The sequence below is a fragment of the Fusarium tjaetaba genome (genome assembly GCF_013396195.1).
Source record: "Fusarium tjaetaba strain NRRL 66243 chromosome Unknown NRRL66243_c0000090, whole genome shotgun sequence".
Lineage (NCBI taxonomy): Eukaryota > Fungi > Ascomycota > Sordariomycetes > Hypocreales > Nectriaceae > Fusarium > Fusarium tjaetaba.
This window is the reverse complement of record NW_023501286.1, coordinates 75,657-99,930: the sequence shown is the minus strand read 5'-3', so window position 1 is coordinate 99,930 and position 24,274 is coordinate 75,657. Positions and strand designations below refer to the sequence as shown.

Here is a 24,274-nt window from a genome sequence, read left to right as displayed (position 1 = left end):
ATGTCTGTTTTAATATCTAAGCAGATCGGAGAGCACGAGCGTTGCCGCGCGACGCCCACAGGTTATGGATTTTGGTTTGGGCGGCACGGCATGGAAAGGAAAATAAAAGCTCTTGCTCTTTGCAAGTCAGGAGGACACGACGAAGGCTTTGACTCCATGGGATATGAATGGGTCATGAGGCTTCTGAAGACGGGACCATGAATGCATGGGCTCAGTTCCCGTAGTAGAACAGATAACCAGACTGGACTGAGGAGTCCTGATTAAAAAAACGCCTTGTTTTATATTGATGTCCCCTGATTGTCACTGTGTATTAGTAGTGGATGAGTGCGCATGCTTCTGATAAGAGAGGTGCGGTGTGTTTCTTTCTTACCTTGCTTAATCAATCATGCTGCGTAGAGCTTGATATCAGTGAGCTTAAGGCTTCTGACCCTAAGATTAGACCCTAAAATACCTAAGGATCCTAAAGATGTACTAAGTCTATCCTAAAGATTCTGTATCTTTAGAAAAGAGGTCCGGATTTTTCTTTCGTCCTGTCCTCAGGCTCTGGATAAGGTAGTAGGGACCTAGGTTAGTAGGTAGCCAGCCAGAGGCAGCCAGCCAAGAGAGCCCGTGAGTGACGTGAAGCTCTCAGCCCAGCCCCCAACTTTTCCCACATCCATTCCATCAATGCCGCCTCATTCTCTTCCCCGCCCAAAACCTGAGACCTTCATTATAATACTACACCCAAGTCCGCACTAGGCGAATGATTCTTAAATCTGCATGGCTGATTTGCCCCAGCTTCAACTATAATAGAATCCCGGAATATCTGTCGCATTGCAACACACGATAAGCGAGGCACACAACCGATCATGGGCGTCTTTGACAGCCTCGACGCAGGCGTCACCAACCTGTTCGGTCAATGGAACGTCTATTCGACTGGTCTAGTGACCCTCCTGCTGGCTGTGGTCTCATATCGAGTTATCTCGACCCGCGATCCCGATGTGCATCCCATGCTCCTAGCTCGCCAAGCCGTCCCGTCTTCAGTCCGAAATGAAGGAGAGAGTCCTATCTATCGGTCCCAGGCTGCCCCTCATGGCATGCCGCTCAATACTGGCCTTAATGTGAAGGATGCTGGAGCTTCTAAGTGGTCTCGCGGTCGTGATGGCGACTTGAGAGATATCTGGAAGAGGGCGGCTGAGGGCGGCGAGAACGGGGCCAAGGGAAGGATTCTGACTGTCCTCGGTTCCCAGAACGTCGTGGATCATAAGCTCGGTATGGTTGGGACCTGTCAGCGAAAATGGACAATGCTAATAAAACCAAGATGATATCACTCGTCAGATTAATCTTATTGGTCAGCACATTGCCGAGACTGGTGGTATTAGGGTTGCCGTTTACCTGCCGAACTCAGTTGAACTCTTGGTAACGCTTTTCGCCTGCAGCTTTTATCAAAACCTCACAACGGTTCTGATCCCTTTTGATGTGTCCAATGATGAGCTTGTTTCTATGTTACGCCGCTCTGCTGCTGATACCTTGATTACTGCTCCTGGCGCATTCCTTTTCGATGCTGTAATCCAGGCCTACCCATCTCTTCGACAGCTCATTTGGGTCACAGACGAAGGAAGTAGCCACATGGACTGGAATGAGATCCCTGAAGGTACCGGGGGCAACATCAACGTCGCTACTTGGCAGGATATTCTTCGTGACTCCCCCGCCCATGCCGGCACCGAGCTCCCGACTATTGACCCCTCGAAGACTCCCTCCGATGTCGTCACCTTTTGGCAGACTGAGCCTGGCGAGGTTGAGGAAATGGTGCGCTTCAGTCAAGCCAACCTTGTCTCTGCTATTTCTGCTCAACTCGCTGCTATCCCAACCAAGGAGCGCATCAACGCATCGGATCTTTTTTTACCCGCTGATTCTCTTGCCAACGTCTATACACTCGTTCTTACACTCGGCGCTCTCTATTCGAATGCTTCCATTGCGCTGAACTCGGTCGCCGGCAAGTCACCAGACCTGGTTCTAGCAACTCAGGGAGTTGCTCCCACTGTTTTGGTTGCTAGTCCCGAGACGCTTCTCAAGACTCATGAGGAGTCCACTTCTAGGCTGACATCTTCTTTGGCCAACGCCTCTCATGTCATGGCAACTCGTTCTCTGGCCCTGGAGGGAGTTCATGCCACCTCCAACTTGCTTTCTGGTTTCTCTTCTGGCGCAGCCCCGGCCCTTGGCACAACACCTGGCAAACTTCGTCTGGTGTTAGTTGCAGAGCGTGCAGGTTCCGATACCCCTCTCCTCCCGGCCAACGTTTTGTCGGATCTACGTATCTTTACTGGGGCGAGGGTTGTGTACGCTTTAACCGCAGCCAAGGTGGCTGGAGCTATTTGCCAGACCGCTATCTACGACTATCGACTCCCGGTTGATGCCAAGACACACTTCGGTCCTCCATTGACCAGTGTCGAGCTATATCTCAAGGACGCCGGCGCTCACAAGACTACTGATGAGAAAATCGAAGGCCATGTAAGTTATCCACCAGCACCTAAATCCCTTGACATGCTAATACATTCGTAGATTGTCGTGAGAGGCCCTTCCGTAGCTGGAGGAGAAGTCAACGTTGGGATTCCCGGAAAAATTCGACATGACAATACCCTTGCTTATGCCTGAATTTGTAGAGCTGGGTATGATATAGGGTGGTGATGTCAGAGGAGATGGAGACAGCAAGATATACAGATTGATCGAACTTGGCCTCTCAGTCCATAGAGAATTCTATCTAGCATTTATGATCTTTTCATGGTTCGCTCGAAACCGAGAGAATACGATATATAAAAGTATGGCGTTCCCTTATTCTTGTCCAATACCATGCATTAGATATCGACCCAGTTGGATCAGGCTATTTCTTTCATGTCTATATTGCCCTGATCCAATGTGAGTATGGCAATAACGTTTCACAAACAACACGAAGCAATAAATAATCACGCTTATATACTACCAAAAGGCCCTGTAATCTTTGTGCTATGAACAAGGTCACGCGACCAGTTGTAGTTCGAGAATCTGTGCCCATTAACACTACCCTATACCAAGATGTTGCTCAAGGGTCCTTGTTGTTATGACGTCGAGTCGCACGGACATGGGGCTGAAATGACAGCTGTGCCGCTTGAACGCCTGAAGATCACAATAATATGGTTAATCGAGTGTCAGATCAAAGACAATGAGCGGGATTCAGACCGAGAATTTGGTATTGCTTAAAGGGATTAAAGGAATATACTAAAAGGGCTAGCAAGGTGGATGTCTCGGAAGTACAAGTTCCACGTGGGATCGGCCGAGATGGTTGCACCAGCAAACACAGTTACCTATTTGACTGAACTAAATAGATAGTTTAAAAGGATGAATAACTTAAACCTTTACGGGTATGAAAGAGTATCACTCTCGTGAGGTATCGTAGACAATTCAACCAACGAGTTACATATTTTCCTTTGATCAGGGTTCTTACATGAATGATCCGGAAGAGCTCGCATGCCAAGTTAACGGGAAAAAGGCAGAAGCTCATGCATTGAAATGCAGCCCAAGACCAAAAAACCCTTGTCCCGACTTGCGAGACCCCTGGCCCCTGCATCGTCATTCCCAATCCAGAAGCCCGGACGAAATGTATGTGCTCCATTGTTTATTCCCGGCATTGGCTAAATTGTCAGTTCTTTCAGGGTCTTTGAAGAAGCGAGAAGGAAAATCAACACAACAAGGCAAATGCAGCTGCATATTTTGCCTTTTAGTGTAGTGATTGGATTAGGCAGACAAATGCATTCCCAGAAAGGGGTGTAACACAGCCTTGCCAAGGAAATTTATCTATTGACCTTGTTGTGACTGTCCGCCAGAGACAACTCAAGATTTGCGGCGAGAATTCGATGGACCCATCATTCATCAGAGCCTAGACTTGGCTAGCGGAAGCAAGAACACGTAGGGCCTCTATCCTAAGCTTAGGGGGCTTTTTATGAAGCTTATTCTAGCATTCTCTTCTCAAGTATCATGTTTTGTTGCTCCCTGAGGCTTAGCTAGCTTAAATGGGCTTCAGCCGTAACTAATTTCAAGGGTCCATTCAAGCTTTGCTTTTGCTGAACCAAGCCTAGCTAACAAGCCAAGGAGCTCCTCCAACCAACTGTAAGAAGATAGATAAAACATGCCGTATCCAATGGGATGCGAAGGAAGTTTCACCAAAGATCAACGAAGCGGCCACTGTCGCAAACAAATATTGTCTCTTCATCCCTTACCGGATAAGAGGTGATATGCTAGATGTACGATATGTCGGCATTGCAGACCTGCATCCTCCTTTGGGTTATGATTGACAAGCTAATAAGAGCTTCCTCAAACTGAAGTTTGTGCTTGACAGAAACAATAGGAGCATATAGCTTTCGGTGATGTGATACCATTATGGTCAAGTAATGGCAGAAACCTGACCCTGTATAGACAACTCTACACATTGAATGTGGAAGAATCCAGTTACTTTTATCATCGACAAGGTAGGCAAGGCACCTTATTTGGTATTATATTGGCTCGTTTCTTGATTACTCCTACGTCGGGGCCTTCGGCCATACCAAACATGAACATACCACATCCTCGTGCCCCATTAGGGGGAATTTGCCTATTCCATAATTTAGACTATCTCTTTTCGTCTCTCTGTTCCACTACAACCACAGCGCCCTCAGTCTCCCCAGAAGATTTCGTTTTGGCAATTGAATCGACGAACATGAGTTGGAGCTGAAGAGGGGAAGCAAGATTGATATACCTAATGGGCATATATTTTCCTACCTTCTCCTTACTTCAACCCCCGCTGCTCGACCCCTTTCGGCGACGCCGTCACTTTTAGCCCCGCGTGTGCATTGCACTAAAGTACCGAAATCAAATCAACTACTAAGCTAAACCACCAAACGCTCGTTGAAATTCCGTATATTTATTTTACGACTATCATTGCCATCACTGCCCCTTCGCATGTCGTAAACCGCCAACGCTGTCGCGTCAACCCACGCAAAGGAAGCTCCCCAAACGATCGAATAGCCCAATGAGCCAGAATGGCACGGCGGCAGCCAAACCCTCCGCGGGTCAAAATACAGCTGCTCGTGTTGGGATGAAGAAGATATCGAGGCTCTTTGCCTTTACACGACTTGGGCGCGGTCGCCCAGAGAGCGCCAATGGACACCACCAGACCGAAGATTCCGCTTCTACACGAGAGAGCTCCCCCGATGTTCACCAACTTACATCACGACGTCGCCGCGGCGCAGCGCCGGAGCATAGAAAACCTGCAAGAAATGGCCTTAGCAGACTTATTGCCGATGAAGAGAATCAGCCCTGTGCCATCTGCGCGACAATAGATTTCCCGTCACTGCTCAATTGGCGCCCAGGACAGCCGCGGCCTTGGATTCCCCTGGCTCACACCCTCGCCGAGCTCTCAGCTTGCCCTTATTGCATTTTCTTTCAAGCCTTAGTAGGCGCTGAGCCGGACATAACACGCAAGTTCACGCCTTATCTGCGCATTCGCCAGGCATTTGAGCGCCTCGGAGTTGGAGAGAAACATGAACTCGGAGGTGCGGTCATATTTGAGGTCACTACAAAGAGCAAGGTGCTACCGTGGGGTTATATCGTGCGCATCGTGGATGGGGATGACGATATGGCTGGGTACAGCGAGACTACACCTGTGATCCGGGGCCGTGTGATACCCCCCAAGCTGGACATTGCGTTACCTCGGACCTGGCTGGACTTTTGCCGGTCCAACCATTCTCACACCAAATGCGCTTCATCTGGGCCCCCGATCCGAGGTCTCAAGCTTGTGGACTGCCAGGACAACCAGGTGGTGTTTGTGGACGACCTCAACGTGGAGGCACTCGAGTATGTCACACTGAGCTATGTGCGAGGCAGCCCGACCGACGAAGAATGGGATCATAATGGCTTGCCTGAGGTGCTACCTCCGCTGCTTACCGATGCCATAGCTGTGACCAAGTCTCTTGGTTTCCGATATCTCTGGGTTGACCGTTTTTGCTTTCCCCAATATAACGCGCACGAGCGCCGACGGCAATTGGAAAAAATGGGAGATATTTATGCTCGATCTGCATTAACTATCATTGTCGCAGCTGGCCAAGGCGTGGAAGACGGTATTCCCGGTATCAGTGTGGTGCGTGAAGAGCAGCTATCGCTGCAGACCGAGGCTGGATGTTTCACCACATCACTGACGAGACCTGATGTTGAAGTGGCCAACTCTAAGTGGGCATCCCGTGGCTGGACATATCAGGAAGGGCTTCTATCACGTCGTCGTCTTGTCTTTACTCCATCGCAAATCTACTTTCAGTGCCAAACCTTCCACTGTCATGAATCCATCTCTTTCCCTTTGCAGACAAAACCTGCCCTCAACCTCGGCCGCGTATTCCCTGATAACGGTGCTGGCGGTTGTACAGGCGATTTTAGGAACACCGTCAGCGGCTACGTCAGTCGTGAATTCTCATTCCCAGAAGACCGCCTGGACGCCTTCAGAGGTATATTGGACAGGTATGCCCAGATGGACAATGCTCTGGAAACCGTTCTTGGGCTCCCTCTCTTCCATCAAAAGGACTTCAAAAACGTGTCTAGTCCCACACGAACTGATCGGCTAGCTGTCGGTCTCGGCTGGATGTACGACCCCCCAGGCAATGCCGATATATCGACACACCCTTTGCAGCTTCAGGGCCCATTCCCTTCATGGAGTTGGCTTGGCTGGAAGCTCCGCCCTGAGTATACTGGACATGGGCCAAATCTGAGCTTTTACCAAGTTGGCGAGGAAACTCCTGTTGTCGACAACATTTCTGCAGTTCCCAATATGACAATTTCTATTGGCTTCAAGGATGATAAGATTCTCTGTTGGGAAACAGAAGGGAAAGAAATCGCCGCTCGCTCAACACCTATCACCTTTCTCCGCCTCACGACGTATTGCTTCGAAATCCGTCTTATGGTGCCTTCTCCTGCTACATCATCCGCTTCTACGTCCTCAAGCGCAGCAGCAATCACATTTACGTCGCCCGACCTCCTCGACGCCTTTCATTCTCCCATCGCAGCTCTACTCCTCCGCGCAGCGCAACCGTCCCCCGAGTCCCCTTCCGAACTCCCGCCAGGCGAGCATGAGCTTATTGGCGCTTTTATTTCTGGCCGCGATTGGAAGGTCGACGAGTCCTACGATTCTGCCAGCGTTCTTATCTGTGGCCGGCGCAACTGGAACGCTAAGGACATTTTGGTTCGTCTTGGTATACTTGAGCTTGGTGCTGGTGGCTTGCTTGGTGTGGACGAGGATACAGCTGTTGTCAAGGGGGCGATGAAAAACGAGAGGAGGCTAGACGTGCAGCTGAGGGAGCTCGATATCTATTGATAATCGCCTTCATGTATGCATGCACCTGCGTGCTATAAGTCCCATTTTCATGGCACGCTCAATTTTCTTTTATCCTTGTCTGGGTTTCCTGGTCGGCCATAAAGGATGATATTGATAGCCATATATGTAATGAGTATCTGGATAGATCCGGAAGTGTATAACAGATGGATGAGTATTGCATGGATGGCCAAATGGTTGGTATGGTGTTCGTCGGTTGTCTTACTTACTTAGATACCATCTCACATGTTTACGGAATATCATAGTGTAGAATATAATGATTAATATCTGGAAAGTCTATTACGAGAGAAAGAGGCGCAGGGCAACTGGCTTCAGCTAACAGGTACCTACCCAGGGGGGAGGCAAAACAACTTAGGTTGGAGATACCCTAAATGATGGAAAGACTCAGGTAACTTAGCCTAAGCTCAGGGGACTCTTTATTAAGTTTATTTTAGCATCATCTTTGGACGACGTTCCTCGTCTATTAATATTGCTAATCTGCCAGATGTTGCAGCCAACACTACAACGTTATGTCTGTCCTGCAAGTCATACAAAATACCCATGCTGACCGCCCTTGTCCATTAGGATCTATTCTTTGGAAGTGACGAGGACGAAGAAATCAAGAAGTCGAGCAGATCGGCCGTTTTGCTGTTCGTTGGCTTCCCCCACAACTCACAGAATAACTAAGGCATGAGATGAATGGCGTCCTGATGATGAGAACGATACTTGGCAGTGTGATGTTCAAAGATAAATATACTAACGTTAAAGAAGGGGTGAAATACTAGTAGTCTAAGAGCGATATATGCAACTCGTCTCCAAGACCCTCCAAACTTTAATGCAGATATTTGCATCAAGGGCTGCTGTGGACTGTGAATAGCAAAAACTTGGATAGTCCTCACTTTCAGTGTGAAGGAAATGGCAATGGTGTAGGTATGATCTGTGTTCCTGGACCCCCCACCTTTTTACTTAGCGACCTTGAGAGTTTTTGGTAAGGCATCCCACCTGATACCTACCTAAAAATACAACAACAAGACCAGACCGGAAAGGGCTGCAATTACTTGAAAGTTGGTACATACATCGCTGTTGATCTTGGCACCGTCGACATCATTCTGTGTTTCAGAATCCCGCGTTTATGGAAGGCCCAGTCACACGGAACCTGAGGCAAATCTGATCAATTCGTTGTACATGAGGCACAGCCTCTTCAAGGCCCAACGACTGACACCCCACACTCATCACTATCTGAATCCGAATTCAACGCCTTTTCACCTCTATATAACAACACTGACTCACCAATGTTGCTAAGTTCAGCCGTTAAGCCGCTGAAAAGTCAGATGAGTGAACCGTGAGCAGAGAAGCTGTAACGTTTGAGGCTTATTCAAACCTCCGCCATTCATTCTATCATTCGCTCCACGACATCTCTCATCAATCTGATACATATCATGGACCCCTCACCACCACCACCACCACCACCGGCCTACTCAGAAAGGCCTCCAATACCTCCCCGAAAGCCAGTCAACCCCTCAACTTCAGCGGTTTACCAGACAACACCTTCTGCTGCGTCTTCGTCAACATCAACTCCTGGACCATATATGCACACTCTTTCTGCTGGGCCATGGCTTGGCCCAGATCCGCGATCTTCGTCTACACAGTCTCTCCTACCCGACACTTCACGAGATGGCCAGGCTACAAACCCTGCTGATTACTTAGGTCGGCGCAAACTTCTGATCATCTATATTCATGGTTTCCTAGGAAACGACCAGTCTTTTCAATCGTTTCCCGCCCATGTTCATGCTCTGCTGGCCAACCTCCTCGCCGAGTCTCATGTCATTCACTCTAAGATTTACCCGCGGTACAAGACATATCGCTCAGTAGGCGTCGCACGAGATAACTTCAGCGAGTGGCTTCGTCCCCACGAGTCCCCAAATACTGATGTAGTTCTTGTTGGGCATTCGATGGGAGGTATCCTGGCTGCCGACGTCGTGCTTATGGTTCGTCATCTTAAATCGTTGTACACATGGATATTGCTAAACTCAACGACAGCCCAACCCAAGTCCATATGGTTTATATCCTTTCAAGCATCGAATTTTAGGACATGTATCCCTGGATTGCCCATTCATTGGCCTTCATCCTGGTATCGTTGTGTCTGGTATAACTAGCTTATTCAAACCCGCAGCTACACCACCACAAGATAGCAACCAGAGAGGTACCAGTGACACAACTCCCACGAGCCCTGAGGCGTCAATTCCCGGTGACCCCAGTGTCTCCTCACTATATCTCACCAACTCTCAAAGCACTGATCCTGCATCATCCACAAGTCTTCCGTCCATTGCATCCTCGTCTCAACCGCAATCCGATCCCTTCGCTAACCAACCCTATTTCAACCAACCTTTCTTCAATGACTCGGGCTTGCAAGAACGCCCTTTTGTACAACGAATGCTTCACTTCGCCAACAAGTATCGATCCGAGGGTTTGATACAGGCTGCCGCCAAACACATATTCTCATACCTTGAGTTTGGCAGCTGCCTTGCTGACCCGACAGGACTTGAGTCCCGGTATCGCAAGATACGTGCCCTGGAAGACATTGATGATCTTCAACCAGAAGAGATGAACCAGAGCTCAGCCAGACCTTTGACGAGAGTTCGCTTTGTAAACTACTACACTCTATGCACGGGGCGCCCAAAATCACCCAACGCAAGCCCTGATGTTAGTAGCCCTCAGCTTAGTACAGCTAACACAGCTCACCCCGAAACGAGATATGCTCAATCGAACAGTTCAGCATCTTCGTCTTCCGTGGAGTTGGACTTTTTACCAACCAAGACAAATGCCAAAGAACAGATCCAACCGCATACCCGCCAGGAGAGCCCTTTGCCTATCATCACCTTGGAGCATCGTGATACCCTCGGGAATTCTCGAGATCACCAAACTATACTAGATTCATATGTAAAAGCCCGGGCATCGGATGCCACAATAAAGGACAATCAAGTCGATGACTACGAGGCTTTAGCTTCTGATGTCAACCGGTTGTCAATGCAGAGCATCGATCCTACGCCAATTGACGAGGAATCTCCTGCCCATCCTCTGCCCGAAACTGCCACCCTTAGCTTCCAGGACGAAACGCCTGCTGAGTCCGAGGTAACGACCAATTTGTTACCAGGAAAAGAAGAGGCAGATCTGCCTCCTCTCCCTGACCCCCCAACAACCCCGGATATGCCCGACCCCAGTTTGTACATGGAAAAAGACGAGCGCAAGCAAGTTGAACGCGAGGCCAAGCGCATTAGACGTGCCCACGAGAATGCTCTGAAAGACCATGCTAAGGCAGTACGAGAGCGTGAGAAACTCATCGAAAAGCGCCAGAAGCGTTCACAAAAAGAGGCAGAAAAAGCCCTGAAAGAGGCAGCTCGGCGGGAAAAGGAAGCTCTCAAGGAATCGCAGAGGAAAGAGAAGGAATCGCAAAAAGAAGAGCAACGCCTTGTCAAGGAAGCTTCCGAGCACGAAAATGAGGCCCATAAGGTGCAAGATCATGAAGATACCCAGGGAAACAATAACCTTGAGAGCCAATACAAACTTGAAGCTGAAGCCGAAGCCGAAGCCGAAGCCGAAGCCGAAGCCATCACGAAGGCTGGTAGCCTTAAGCCATCAAAACCTCGGAAACTCCGAAAATTCTGTAATCTGCCTACCAAGGGTGGCAGAATGGATGATCCAACCTGGGTCGACATCTACATGGCAGACGTGGACGAAGTTGGTGCACACTGTGGTCTTTTCTTCGCAGGACAACATTATGAGAAGCTTGTTGGTGATGTTGGCAACCGAATTATGGGGTGGGTGCAAGATGACATGACCAGGAGGACGATTCAGGACATGGAAAAGGGATCATTTAAGTGACAGAGGGCTGAATACATGCTGTAAGTTAGATCGGGACAACACAAATACCCATATGTGCGAGTGGCATAAAGCGATATCCAAGCATTGGGGGGAGGAGCCAGAACCAAGATCAAGAACTTTCGGGTAACCAAACATATTTAAGCAAAAGCTTCCGAAAAATAAATCTTCAGTGAATTAGCCTAAGTAGTTTTTTATTTCTAATTGTTTTTATTGTTTCATATTACAACTAAAGTCTCCTTCCTAGCTAGAGAATTAATAATTATATGGCAAGATGGCGACTTGAAAGACATATAAAGAAAATGTCAGACCTTAATAGGTTGTTAAAATAAACTCGGCAAAAGGTATCCTAAACTCAAGTATCTTAAACTTATCCTAAGCTTACCTACCATACAAAGTTACCTAAGTCTCTTTATCATTTTAGATTGAGGTCCTGAGTTTTCTTTCCTCTCCTAGACACGCATGATGGAAGTACAGCAGATCCACTGTTGCAGGCGGGCCTAGGCTCAGGTCATCACGGACCAGGGACCCATATCTATACGGACCAGGCCTTGTTTACGTGGTGGAAGGGTCCGGGTATTTTTGGAATATTCTTAGGTCTCAGGAATTGGAATGTCACTGGGGGTAGAAGTGTTTCTACTAATTGTACCAAAAGAGAAGAAGAATAAGGGAGGGTAAACACTGGAAGAAAAACAAGTAAAAAATGCAATATTCAGTGAGGTTTAATACAACATCGAGAACAATAAATATTTCTATGCCTAGGGCCCGAAACTGGCTGGATGTCGATCTGTACAATGATTTACATCAGATTGGTTGATCAACTTACAGCTCGGAACAATATTGATCATCACCTGAGTTATGTAAAGTCTCCTACGGATACAAACACTAAATTTCCTTACTGGCATGTGTTGGCAATGATGGTTAACGTCCTATTTAGAACTCCTTTTTGCAACTTCCGACTGCTAATAACACTGCAAAACCCCTCGGGCTATGAGGCCATGGCAGTCCATCAATAAATGCCAAGCTTTGAATCGAATCTCAGCTGTTAGCCCCGATTCGTCAGGTCTTCCGTGACACATGCGTGCTCAGTGACCCCGGTTTAATTTCCCCGATTGCGTTGCTTCTTCCGTTGTTTGAATGAGAACCATACTTCGGGGCCTGGGCCACACCCACCCGTGCCACCCATGCTGGGCCACCGTTTTCTCCTACCAAAACCCACCACTTTGGTCCTAGCAACATCTAGAGAATAGCTTAAGACAATGCCTAGTATAGTACTCCGTACGTAAGACTATTAAGCTGGGAACATGGATTCGATTATGCGTCTCAGTGGGTTTGGACTGTTGAATGAGATGGCGTTGAACGGCTCCTGTTTCTACACGCTAAAGGGGGTTGTTGTTGTTTTTGTCAAGGTATTAATATCATCAACTCATCGATTCCCTCGAATTCACAGTCATAGAAGCAAAGAGAATAGCAACCAGATTTTGGCGGGGGGGGGGGGGGCAAAAAGACCTGGACTTCTACATAACCTAGGGAATAAAAATATTTAGGTAGGTTTAGGTAAACTTAGTATAGACTTAGGAAGCATTTAGACCAGTTATTTTTATCATTTGGGGGAAATCTTTGGCTCTTTCTTGCTCCCTAGGGTCCAGCACATCAGACCCTGGCTTCTAAGCGCAGTTGTGGCTCCTGTAGGCTGCATGTTTCTTGTTCGCTGATTGCTCTGTAAGGGGCTACCTGATGTTGAGGGTGACCTTGACGAGTATTAGATCTGGCCCAACGTTGTGCCGCACCGTGGTTCAAGTTCTGTACAACGTGACCGCTGTAGTTGAACAGTCCATCCGTGAGATTGGATGTTGTTGGTTGACCACCAATTCTGGATTACACCAACCAGAGCACGACTCAACCGTGGTATTGCCCCTGCGGCTCTAAATACCTCCGAATCATGTTTCTTGCCGTATTTCGTGGGCATTGGCTAATAAAGTGATGGCCCTACTGATCCCACCCATGCCGTTATGTCGTACGGCTGCTCCACGTTGATTGGCCTGCCTCTTTGAAGCGAGATTATCTCCATCTCGGGCCTCTTGTCCATGACCGTTAGCTCATTCATAACCGCGCATCGTCCAGTTTAACCTAGGCATGATCACCGAATATTGACAGGGGAGAGGCACGCAATTCACGAGGAACAGAGAGGGAAAAGGGTAAGACTGAGAGAAGAATGGGAATAGCTCCAGGTACCAGTACAACAGACTAAGTAGGGACCCCCGTGGATCCATGCACCACACACACGCACGACCTGGAGGAACGCTCTCAGAAGGTCGCCATCAACAGTACCCTGAGCAAAGGTCGTGTTTGGCTTGTGTTCTCAGCCTGTTCCTGTTTCCTTGTCCCGCATCGCATCAATTTTAGTATAGGCGCCTCCCGTCGTGTCGTGTCTTGTCTTGTCTTGTCTTGACCTTGTCTCTCTTGTTTCCTGTCTCTCTTTTTTTGCTCTACTGGGGCTTCTCTCTTTGCTCTTGCTACCCTTTGTCACCGACCCTAATACTCTCATTCTTTTGCTCTGTTGTCTTCACTAGTCACTCTCTTTATTCTTTTTCCCTGAACGACATCGCTCTTTTTGTACCATCCCTTCTGAGACGAATCCGGACGACCAAAAATCACGACGTTGACGACGACTACTCAACTAGCGCTCCTGTTTGTGCCTGTCGCCATACAATTGTCGATAATAGTAATTGGAAATTGAGATTGAAAAGGAAGGATAACCAACATCCAAGAAACCGGGAGGACCATTGTTGCTTGTGCACATCCACCTACCTACGCAAACAAGAAAAAACGGGAACAAAGCAAGCTCATATCATCAGAGCCAGCACTCACCACGCAATACAACATCACCAATCACGATAGACCTACCGCTCGTTACCTCTCGGGATTGCATTCATCAGATCAGCGCCGCCGGAAGGGCTTCACGATCAAGGCATTATCCATTTATTTGTTGTCGTATATCGATTTTTTGTGTCGTACCGACCTGGAAGCACGGCTCAAATCAAGGAGTCAAAGGACCAAGCAACGACGGAGCAAGATTGCATAGGGGCGAAAATATCTCCTTGATTCAGCTTGGACCCGTCCTTTGTCTCTGCACGAAAATCATACCCAAACCAGTCCAATTCTTTGCCTGTTTGTGCGTGTTGATTAGTGCTTGCGCGTCATTGTTGGAGCCGTTGCCATTCCTCTCCCAGTCGAGTGCTTCAACGATCGATCATGTGCTTTGTTGACGGGAGCTGATACGATTTGCACTCTGTTTGATTCTAGAACCGACGCAAGAAACCAGTCCCTCTTAGGAAACTAACACTTATGCAAAGAAAGAAGAAAACAGAAACACTTCTTTCTCGAAGCACGCACTAGCGAATACGATCACCACATCGTGTTCCGCATTGGGGTCAAATTCGTCTGTCCTTGTCCCCCTTCAGCTCAAGGAGCCACTTAGGTCAAAGTCGTGTTGTTATTTTAGGTATCCGCCTCTGAAACCGGTTGGTGCACGTCCCCTGCGTTAGGTAGTTAGCACCTAGGCCGGGCTACAACAACGGGCCACCTTTACGCAGCACTACAGGGCCACATCGACTAAAATTATAGCGAAGCGAAAGTTGGCATTGGCTCTCTCTCGTCACCTGGATTGCAAGTACTGTAGTGTACTTACAGGTTCATCGCCACGTTCTCAACGGGCCACGCCCGCCGCCGCGACGCATCCATATCCAATCCAATGACTTACTCATCCAGCGGGCCTTCACTCGCTCAGGCCCTGGATATGGGTAAGGAAAGCAACAATGGGAATATGGATACGGATGTCGATCATTTGCATTCAAACTTGGATCCTTCAAAGTCACATTCCCTTCCTACTTCGGATCTGTCCGTCCTGAGTGAATCTGACCCTGGTTCTAATCAACAATCTCGCTCTTATTCGCAACCTCGCTTCCTACGTTCCAGCGAAAGTGAAAAGGACATCTCTCCAAACCATCTCCACCACGCTCATCTCCAATTACACCAGCTCGAAACCGTTGATGACAGAATCGTTGACGAACCAGCCGAACAGAGCCATCTGCAGCTCCACAAGACCGGCCACCACTCCCATCACTCCCACCACCGCTTGCATCGCAGCAAGTCGCCCGCCAACCTCCATCTTCGTGCTGCCCAGCCCAACCACGTACACGCCATCGCCGAAGCCCATGCTCTAAAACCTCGCGCTCAACAAGATCTCGTTACTCAAGTTGTTCAGACTGTGTCTGTTGTTCAGGTCGTCGATTCAGTCGGATCGCCAATCGAAGTACAAACCTATTACGCACCACCTGCTACCGTCGTCGTGGATTCTGCCTCGGGTATCACCGTCGCCGCCATTTCTGACCCGGAACCCAAGATCTCCGTGGCGGCCGTGGCGTCGGATCCGGCTGCGAGCTACAATGTTCCGTTATCTCCGTCCGCTCCAGCCGCGACCGCCGTGGAAACACCTGGGTTGACCGACCCATCACCGTCTGTGCCTGTCCCAGATGCGACCGTATCTGATTCAGTGCCCGAGCCCGCCAATGACACGACGTTGCTACCCACTGCCGATTTACCATCTAACACGGTTCCTCCAACAAATGAGACTAATGGACCTGTGACGTCGACAGATCCTGATACTGCGAGTCACGAAACAACGTTACCAGCTGCTCCTACTACTGTGGTTGACACAACAGCCTCGGATGTTAGTGGGTCGGGGACTGCCCTCGTAACTACCGGTACGAATATTCGCCCCTCCTATTTATAGTTTGAGTTTATGACCAAGCCATGTGCTGACTGACATCGCTTGCTTCAGATGACCTGACCCCGACAACAACCGACATCCCTACTTTAATAGAGACTACATCCGACTTGACCTCTGAAGCGACGCAAGATGTTTCATCAGAAGTGACGTCTAATGAAACCTTACCAGCTACTACCGACGTGACTCGTGCAGAGTCCAAGCCTTCCACAACCACGACACCGCCAACGACGAACACAGCTTCAAGGACCCGCACTTCTTCCACTGTCCTGGTGGTATCTTCGACCTTCGTCACCTCTTCCATCAACCCTAGCGACACTTCGACATACAGCTATTCTGACTCGGTGTACTCGAGCATTTCGGCCCAGGAAACTTGGTCCTCTGGTTCGTGGGGAGACGAAGATAATGAAGGAGGTAGCGGTGCCGCAACAGCTGATAACCAACCACCAGCGGCGACGACCACTTCGAACTCCAACAACACTGATACTGGCACACTCTCGCCTCAGCAGAAGCAAGTAATAGGTGGTGTCGTAGGAAGCATTGCGGGCATGGCGTTCTTGGCGTTCTTCGTCCTGTTTGCTCTCAGGTACAAGAAGAAGCATCCCGGAGGTGGCATACTCGGTGGGAGTCAGTCTGGAACGCGGTCAATTGGTGGCCCAACATCTGGGCCTGACGGTGACAGTGGTGCATCGATGGCTGAACGTGCTGGGGCATCTGCTGCCATCACTGCCGCGTTTGCGGGACTGATGGGCAAAAAGCAACGAAAAACCTCCGAACTGGAGCCTGTCAGTGAGAGAGGGTTCTACCGAGTTTCAGGAAAAAAGCTTCCTTCTGTTCTTCAGGTTGGTGGTGATGGCTATTCTGATCCGCGGGCCGAACCCCCATCGACCGGCCGGGCAAATCGAGAAAGCGTCATGAGTGGTAACTCTGACTACTGGAGAGGCTCTATGGCATTTGATCCGAGTGACCGGGACTCACCTCATCTTGCTCTTGGATCACCAATGCGGCCAATAAGCGGCGTGCCTGTAATTCGGTCCGGCCCAGCTCGAACGCCTGTCACAGAGTCAAATCCTTTTACGGACCCGTCACGACCAAGACCGGATTCTGATGCTCTGGGAGGCTCAACAGGTGGTGGCTCAATTGCATCTCGTGATGGATCATTTGGCTCACCATCACGGTTCCAGGAGAGAATCTGATTATATCACGATCCGCATTTGCGTATTACTTTGATTATCCTTGATACCTGAGCGTTCTGTACCTGCTCTGCATCATGAGCGATCTTACCATATATTTTTATCCTCCACTGCTGCTACATTAACCAGCTGCAACCTCGAGCTCACGGTCATCGTATACTTTTTTTCCTCATCATCAACTTGGTCGCCGCCACTTGTATCAAGTGGCGCACGAAGCACATTGTTTGGCGTTTAACGGTGGTCGTCGCACCACTGCGGATCTCTTTGGACATACAAAAGCTGAAGATATGGTTATTAGAGGTGGAGTCACATGTATAAAGAGGAGGACGATTTTGCCACAAAACGGAGGAAGCTGGACTGATTCACCTGGAAATTATATACTTTGCGACACTTGATTGTCCATTCTCTTCTTGACTCTCATTAACGACATTTTTGCAACTATCTTGTTGTTTTTCTTCGCTTCCGACATTACGACCTCTACTGGGAAGGGGGTATATCCCTGGATGGATTTGCAAGCTGTAGACAAAGGATTAGAAAAGGTTGAGAGGAAGAAATAGTCTGTATAATAGGCTTGCTAGCCATGATTTGAATAAGATACAAAGGCCTGGAAGGCCTACTGTGAGAGACGATTGCCGTTCTTCGTGCCTTGCTCAAATTACATCTCCTGATGCAAGCTATAAAATCTCGATTCTTGAATACATGGAGTTAGTCTCTTATAGGCCCAGAGCTCTTCCTTTCACCTGGGCTAGGGGAGGAAAGAAACTCAGGACCTTGATCCTCGATGATGAAAAGTTTAGGTAACTTATTATAAGTTTAGGATAAGTTTAGGATCCAATGCATTTTGCTGAGTTTATTTGTTGCTCTCCGAGGCTGGGGCAGTCTCATTAGACTTCTGGTGCCGTTGCATATCAAACACTACCCGCGGCGAATCCGAAACAACAAAAGGTTGGGACCCTGAAAGAAAGATGAGGTGAGTTCTTGCGGATGACGGATTCGCAAGAAACATTCGACAGCTTTCATGCAGGTAGGCACCACAGTGTTATAAGGAATTCAAGTGATGGCCTCGAAACCCATCGTCAATTTAAGCAATAAGATTTATGTTTTGACGTGGGCAGCGGCGGCTTTGACTCCACGATAATGGGTGTTATTAATTAATACAGCGGCTAGATGAACCTGAATTGCCCGCGCCTTCTATCAAGAATTGGCTGCTTTGTCTAATACTGTTACGAGTCAAGAATGAAGTGTTTCGGGATGCACAGCCCCCCTTGGGTTCGGACGAAGCGACGTATTCGGGATGGACGATCTCTTTCCAATTGAAACTGAATCCACTAAGTTGCCAGGCGTTTAGAGAGCCGTTGACATTGACTAGGTAGACTGGCACAAGTTGGCATGCGTGGCTAGACAGCTAGATAAAGTAGTTTAGTTAGGTTCCAACGGTTGTCTGTGTGTTTTAAGTCTGAGACACGTCATCAGGGGATCAAGGTCGCATACAGATTATCTGTAAGATCGGGGGCCAGGAGAGACGAGCGATAACAAGGCTTTCCGGTCTTGACACAAAGATCAACATTGAAGCCCGTCAAAGAGGTATTGATTAATCATAGACTTGACTACCTACCTTAACTACCTAGGCATCTTGGTAGTCCCGACGGTCACTTGACGGATATAAACCACGAGATGAACAGCAAGCTTTTGTTTAACGCCAGTTGTCGCTACTTTGACTGTCAATATTTAGCAAGGTCTACTAGGCTGAAGCCATACTATTTGCGGAAGAGTGGCTTGGCTAGGTACCTGCCTACGCTGGAAAGAGTAGTAGAAGGTATCTCTATTAACCGACCTTAGATAGAAGACCTACAAAGTGCCTACCAATCGAGCAGTGCCCAAGTTCAGAGTTGCGTTATAGTAAAATATAGTACCTGCCTACCTTAGTAGGTAGCGTGCAAGTAAAAGGTGTATACATGGAGACTTGATCCATCCAGAGAAGGATTCCGGGTCATGTACCCTGTTCTATAAACAGTTGGCTATTCTCAGCGACCCATTGCCAAGAGCAGAGACGAATTACAGTGGAGGCCTTGAGCAGTTAAAATTGACTGCCGTAGAACCAGGGGTCCCTATGACGATCATTTGCTGGAGAGGAGGGAGATGTGTAACCATCACATCGTTGCTTGCAGCAGAGAGCTACCAGTAGGTAATTTAGTACTATGTACGGATACCAACATACTGTTTATTCAACTGATCTGCGGCTACAGTAGGGCATCTCACAGGGTCAATTCTATTCTAGGACAATTGGCTGATACGATTGGCTGAAGTCAATGACACCGCCATGAGCTATTGAAGGGAGCGTCTATTGACGACTGCCGGCGGCCTCGCCTTGATGCTCAATGGCAGTTAAATAGTACCCACTAGGTAAGTGCTGATGTACTTAGTATTAAGAAGTCTCGAGACCTCATTCCCAGTGAAAGAAATATTCGGGCAAGCCCAGGATGATTTGCAACAAACCTTAGCACACTCTTTTGTCGGTTATTTTTTTCAGCACCCTCCCCTCCACTGATTGAGGGTCGAGGGTCTCAATGGAAGGTCTTCGTGCACCAGGAGTGGCAGGTGGGTAGGTAGGTAGGTAGGTAGGTACCTGCCTTCTTTCCTCGTTCCCGGATTCGAAACAAATATCCGCGCATTGAGTCCTTGCCTTCCCCTGCGACTTCTCTTGTCTCACCGGTCCAAGTTGAGGTTAGCAAGGTACCAATTGGTAACTGTAGCAGGTTCCAGTTCCAGTTGCAAATGCTAACGGATACTTGACTTGCCGGTTTATGCTTTGAATTTGTCATTATCGGTTGACTCGGATGAATGTAAATTTCGTCAACACCACGATCTGGCGACACAGACTTGGATTTGAATTCCATCATTATCTTCGACTTCATCGCCGTCGTGTCTTGAAAGTCGACTACCACTTACTGACACACCAGTACTATACACTCACTTCACTCCTCAGTCAGTACCCGCCAGAGGAGTTCACACCAAGACAAGACCAACCAAACTCCGCCACCCCACTCCATCTCCGCCTCAGTCTGACAGTGATACCTAGTCATAGACTCGGGTCTTAACCAAGCTAACGTTAGTCGACCGCAGACTTGACCTGGTCTGGGAGCTTTTTAGCGCACCGGCGCCTCCAAATCGCCCACCTCGGCTTCTTCCTTTTCGACTCCGTCTCCTTGCTCCTTGTCTGAATTATCATACCTTAATAACTATTAGTGATCCGTGGGCTCCGATCTGCGATTTACCCCAACCAACAAAATATTATTCACTCCACAGCTCCGGCGTCAGCTCCAGCTCCAGCTCCCACTCTCCGTATCGCACAGATGATCTCACAGTGACTGAGACTCTCACAGCCCAGCCTATCGCACTATAACGGTTGCTTTGTCGCATTCCAACTCTCGTGTCGCAAGGCGACGGCTCATTGCCTCTGAATTGACCCACGGGAGCGACGCATTGCGAACCTCGAAACGCGATACTCCCACTTCAACCGACTATTCTAACCAGAAAACCCTCTCACCTCGAACAGGATGGACCATATGGGCTTTCAGGTCCCGGGCATGGCCCCGCCGATCATGAATCAGCCGCCACAGGTTTTTGGTGGCTACGATGGCATACCGCAGTTGCCCCCAGAGATTGCTGCGCAGATGTTCAATGATTCGGCCATGTTGCTTGAAGATGCAAACGACCCCAAGAGAAGGAGGATTGCTAGGGTATGGGACCTAGGATAGACCCCCGGCGCAGCCGGCTTTAGAGAGTATTGTGTGCTGATCGGAACTCCAACAGGCCTGTGATATGTGCCGGAAGAAAAAGATCAAGTGTGATGGCAAGATGCCTTCTTGTACTCACTGTATCAACTATAAGACCGAGTGTGTCTTCACGCAAGTTGAGAAGAAGCGTGCTCCTCCTAAAGGGTATGGCATTCAACCTCATTGCGACATCATGTGCTTACTGACAGATATGAAGTGCCAAGTACATCGAGGGGCTCGAGAACCGGCTGAACCGTATGGAGCATCTTTTGAGACTTTCTGGTAAGTGATTTGAAGAATTTTCCTTACTGACACGACCTCTTTGTGCTGACCTTCCATATACAGGCCTCCTTGACGAAGATGATGATGACCTTGGCGCGTTAGAGAAAAGGTTACTGGAAAGACAAGAGAAGTCGAGACAGGTGTCAATGCCTGCGGCATCCAACCCTAATTCACCATCTCAATCGACATCCGGCCCATCGGCTGCTGCAGATGGGGGCGAGATGACCCCTCAAAGTTCACTTACCTCGCCCAAGGATGATAAACGCAAATCAGCAACACCAGCTCCCTCGACAGCTCCATCAACAGCTCCTGCACTAGCTGCGAATGTGGATGATATCAAAAAGGAAGATCAGGAAGAAGTGGAGGCTCTTTCGGAGTTGATGTGTTCTTTAGTAACAAATAATTTTGGAGAGACCAGATACATTGGTAAGTTACTACTGTATCTGTATGAACACCATTACTGACATGCTGCAGGATCGTCATCTGGCTTCTCCATATTTTCACCAAAGGGAGTGTCGTGGGTGAATTCGAAAACAGGGGACGATTCCTTTCAACGGACCATATCAGATATATCTGTCGATGACCACAAATGGACTAATTGGAAACCTGAAGTCTTTGGCGACTTATTCCAACGGCCGATCTTCCGGCCTCTGCCCCCCAAGCCCGAGGCACTTTCACTTCTCCAGGACTTCTTTGACAACTTCAATTGCATCTTCCCTCTATTTCACCGGCCGACATTCATGCACCTAGTACACCTTCAATACTCGTCAGACCCTTACCAAGGCTCTGGGTGGTGGGCCAGTCTCAACTGTGCGCTCGCGATTGCCCATCGTTTGCGAGTTATGAGCAATCTAGTACCACAGGATGAGGACGAAAAGGCATGGGGTCACTTGAAGAATGCCATCGGAGTATTTCCCGAGCTGACCATGCGCAACACCGATTTGTTGAGTGTTCAAGCCCTCCTTGGTATGGCTTTGTTCTTGCAAGGAACGCCAAACCCTCAGCCCACTTTGCTACTAGTCTCAGCAGCCATGCGCCTGGCGCACAGTATCGGTCTTCATAAGCGCGGGACTGGTTTCAACCTGAACCCTATAGAGATCGAGCAACGGAAAAGAGTCTTCTGGATCGCATATATGTTAGACAAAGATCTCTGCCTCCGAGCGGGTCGTCCACCTGCCCAGGACGATGACGACATGAACGTCGAGCTTCCGGATGCTGACCCGGAGGACAACATTGGCAATATCCCCTTGGCAGATGGCAAGGGTAAGATGAATCTCTTCCGGGTTATGTGTGAGTTTGCCACCATCGAAAGTGAAGTATATAAGAGGCTGTACTCTGTTCAAGCTACAAAGCAATCAGATGGTGAACTACTCCACACCATCGGCGAGCTGGATCACAAGTTGGAAGAATGGAAGGATCGCATCCCGATTGACTATCGGCCCGAGCACGACATCAATGCCTCGCACACTCCTCTGATTCTTCACGTTGTCATGTTGCATCTTACCTATTACAACTGCCTGACAACCATTCATCGCATGTCAGTTGCCCATGGACTCTGGACCAGCCGACTGGCCAATTATGCCATTCAGGGTCTCAATGCCCGACCACTAAACCCGCGGGTGTTTTCTTCTGCAGCACTATGCACGGCTGCAGCCCGAGCTTCAGTCTCGTTGCTAAAATATGTGCCTCAAGGCGATTTTGCCTGCGTTTGGTAGGTTACGAACTCTCATCATACTGGCGACGCACTAACATTACTGTCAGGATGATTCTCTATTTTCCTGTTTCTGCACTTGTGACGCTGTTTGGAAACATCTTACAGAACCCACTCGATCCCCGAGCAAAGTCAGACACTCGACTCATGAACATTGTGGTAACCTTCCTCTCCATGCTTGGACAGGAGGCTGAACAGGGCGGTGTGCATCGAATGCTCGGTATATGTGCCGAGTTTGAGCGTATAGCCAAGGCTGTAATCGACAAGGCTGAAAAAGAACAGTCTTCTCGACGCAAGCGTAAGAACCAGGATACCAATAAACCATCTACCAACGCTACTACGGCCACGGCTCGACAGCCTAGCACTGCAGAACCAGCAACAACTACTTCAGCGTCTTCTAATTCTCAGAGAAGATCATCACAAGCCCAGTTATCGCCTCCCCAGAACGGCGCCTCAATGGGACAGTTCTCCATGGGTAGTCCAATGAACGACCCTTCTCCTTCGGCAATGTCAGCTGGCTGGCCTCAAGAGTTCCCGGTGCCTCAGTCGGGCGACTTTGACTCAATGAATTATGGCGACACAAACATGAATTCATCCCCGCAGATTCCAGTAGCGGCATTCCAGCAGCCGCTTCTTCCGCAAGACCTCTTTTCTTTGCCAATGACGCTAGATTGGAGCTGGGCTGAGATGACTACTGGCGCATACCCAACGGTCGAGAACGGCAACTTTGGAGAGGACTGTAACAATTGTTGAAAAATATGAGCGCAGTGGGTGGTAATTCATTTTGAGATGCATGTATACCATGTGGTGAGAGGATGTAATGGCTGGATGTAACGAGATATGCGCAATGATACTACATACAAGGCTTGGAAGATGAGCGAGTATCGGTTTTTGTCCCTTTCAAGTAACTATCTAGATCTGTTTGTTTTTATTTGCGCTGGATACATACGAAGATTAGCAAGCGATAAGTGTCAATGGTCAAATATCTGTGCGTATGGTCAACCTGATGAGACAAGACCCCTGGCTTGAAGCTTGGCCCATCCTCCGCACTCCCGTCGCCTTCCAGGTCGAGGTCTTCTTCCTTCTTATCACCCTCTGCATCGTAACTGAAGATATTTCTACGGAGTATGTGATCTGAGTTTTGCTACTATCGGTGAGTCGTCTTTTGGAGTTTCTTCTTCCCTCCCTTTTAAGTATTGATGATAGGGCCCCAATCTGGGCCCCAATCTGTACCAAGATGAGCGTTGATTATTGCGGTCTGCGTGCAAATGTTGCTACCTCCTTGTTCTTTCCCGGATC

At 48.7% G+C, this 24,274-nt stretch overlaps 5 protein-coding genes across 5 annotated transcripts; all 5 read left to right on the top strand.

Annotated features, from left to right (window-relative positions):
* Positions 1-848: 848 nt before the first annotated feature.
* Positions 849-2,634, top strand: FTJAE_4712 (uncharacterized protein; the record flags this gene model as incomplete). Its single annotated transcript, XM_037351145.1, has 3 exons — positions 849-1,251; positions 1,301-2,490; positions 2,542-2,634. The coding sequence occupies 3 exons, from the start codon at positions 849-851 to the stop codon at positions 2,632-2,634; spliced, it is 1,686 nt and encodes a 561-aa protein (XP_037208185.1).
* Positions 2,635-5,020: 2,386 nt separating this feature from the next.
* Positions 5,021-7,348, top strand: FTJAE_4711 (uncharacterized protein; the record flags this gene model as incomplete). Its single annotated transcript, XM_037351144.1, has 1 exon — positions 5,021-7,348. One exon carries the CDS (start codon positions 5,021-5,023, stop codon positions 7,346-7,348), a length of 2,328 nt encoding a protein of 775 aa, XP_037208184.1.
* Positions 7,349-8,784: 1,436 nt separating this feature from the next.
* Positions 8,785-11,227, top strand: FTJAE_4710 (uncharacterized protein; the record flags this gene model as incomplete). The annotated part of the gene is made up of 2 exons (XM_037351143.1): positions 8,785-9,333; positions 9,386-11,227. The coding sequence occupies 2 exons, from the start codon at positions 8,785-8,787 to the stop codon at positions 11,225-11,227; spliced, it is 2,391 nt and encodes a 796-aa protein (XP_037208183.1).
* Positions 11,228-14,978: 3,751 nt separating this feature from the next.
* Positions 14,979-17,209, top strand: FTJAE_4709 (uncharacterized protein; the record flags this gene model as incomplete). The annotated part of the gene is made up of 2 exons (XM_037351141.1): positions 14,979-15,990; positions 16,068-17,209. 2 exons carry the CDS (start codon positions 14,979-14,981, stop codon positions 17,207-17,209), a joined length of 2,154 nt encoding a protein of 717 aa, XP_037208182.1.
* A 3,554-nt stretch (positions 17,210-20,763) lies between these two features.
* FTJAE_4708 (transcriptional activator Mut3p) lies at positions 20,764-23,728 on the top strand (the record flags this gene model as incomplete). Its single annotated transcript, XM_037351140.1, has 6 exons — positions 20,764-20,946; positions 21,020-21,147; positions 21,200-21,264; positions 21,328-21,690; positions 21,739-22,975; positions 23,026-23,728. 6 exons carry the CDS (start codon positions 20,764-20,766, stop codon positions 23,726-23,728), a joined length of 2,679 nt encoding a protein of 892 aa, XP_037208181.1.
* Positions 23,729-24,274: the final 546 nt, after the last annotated feature.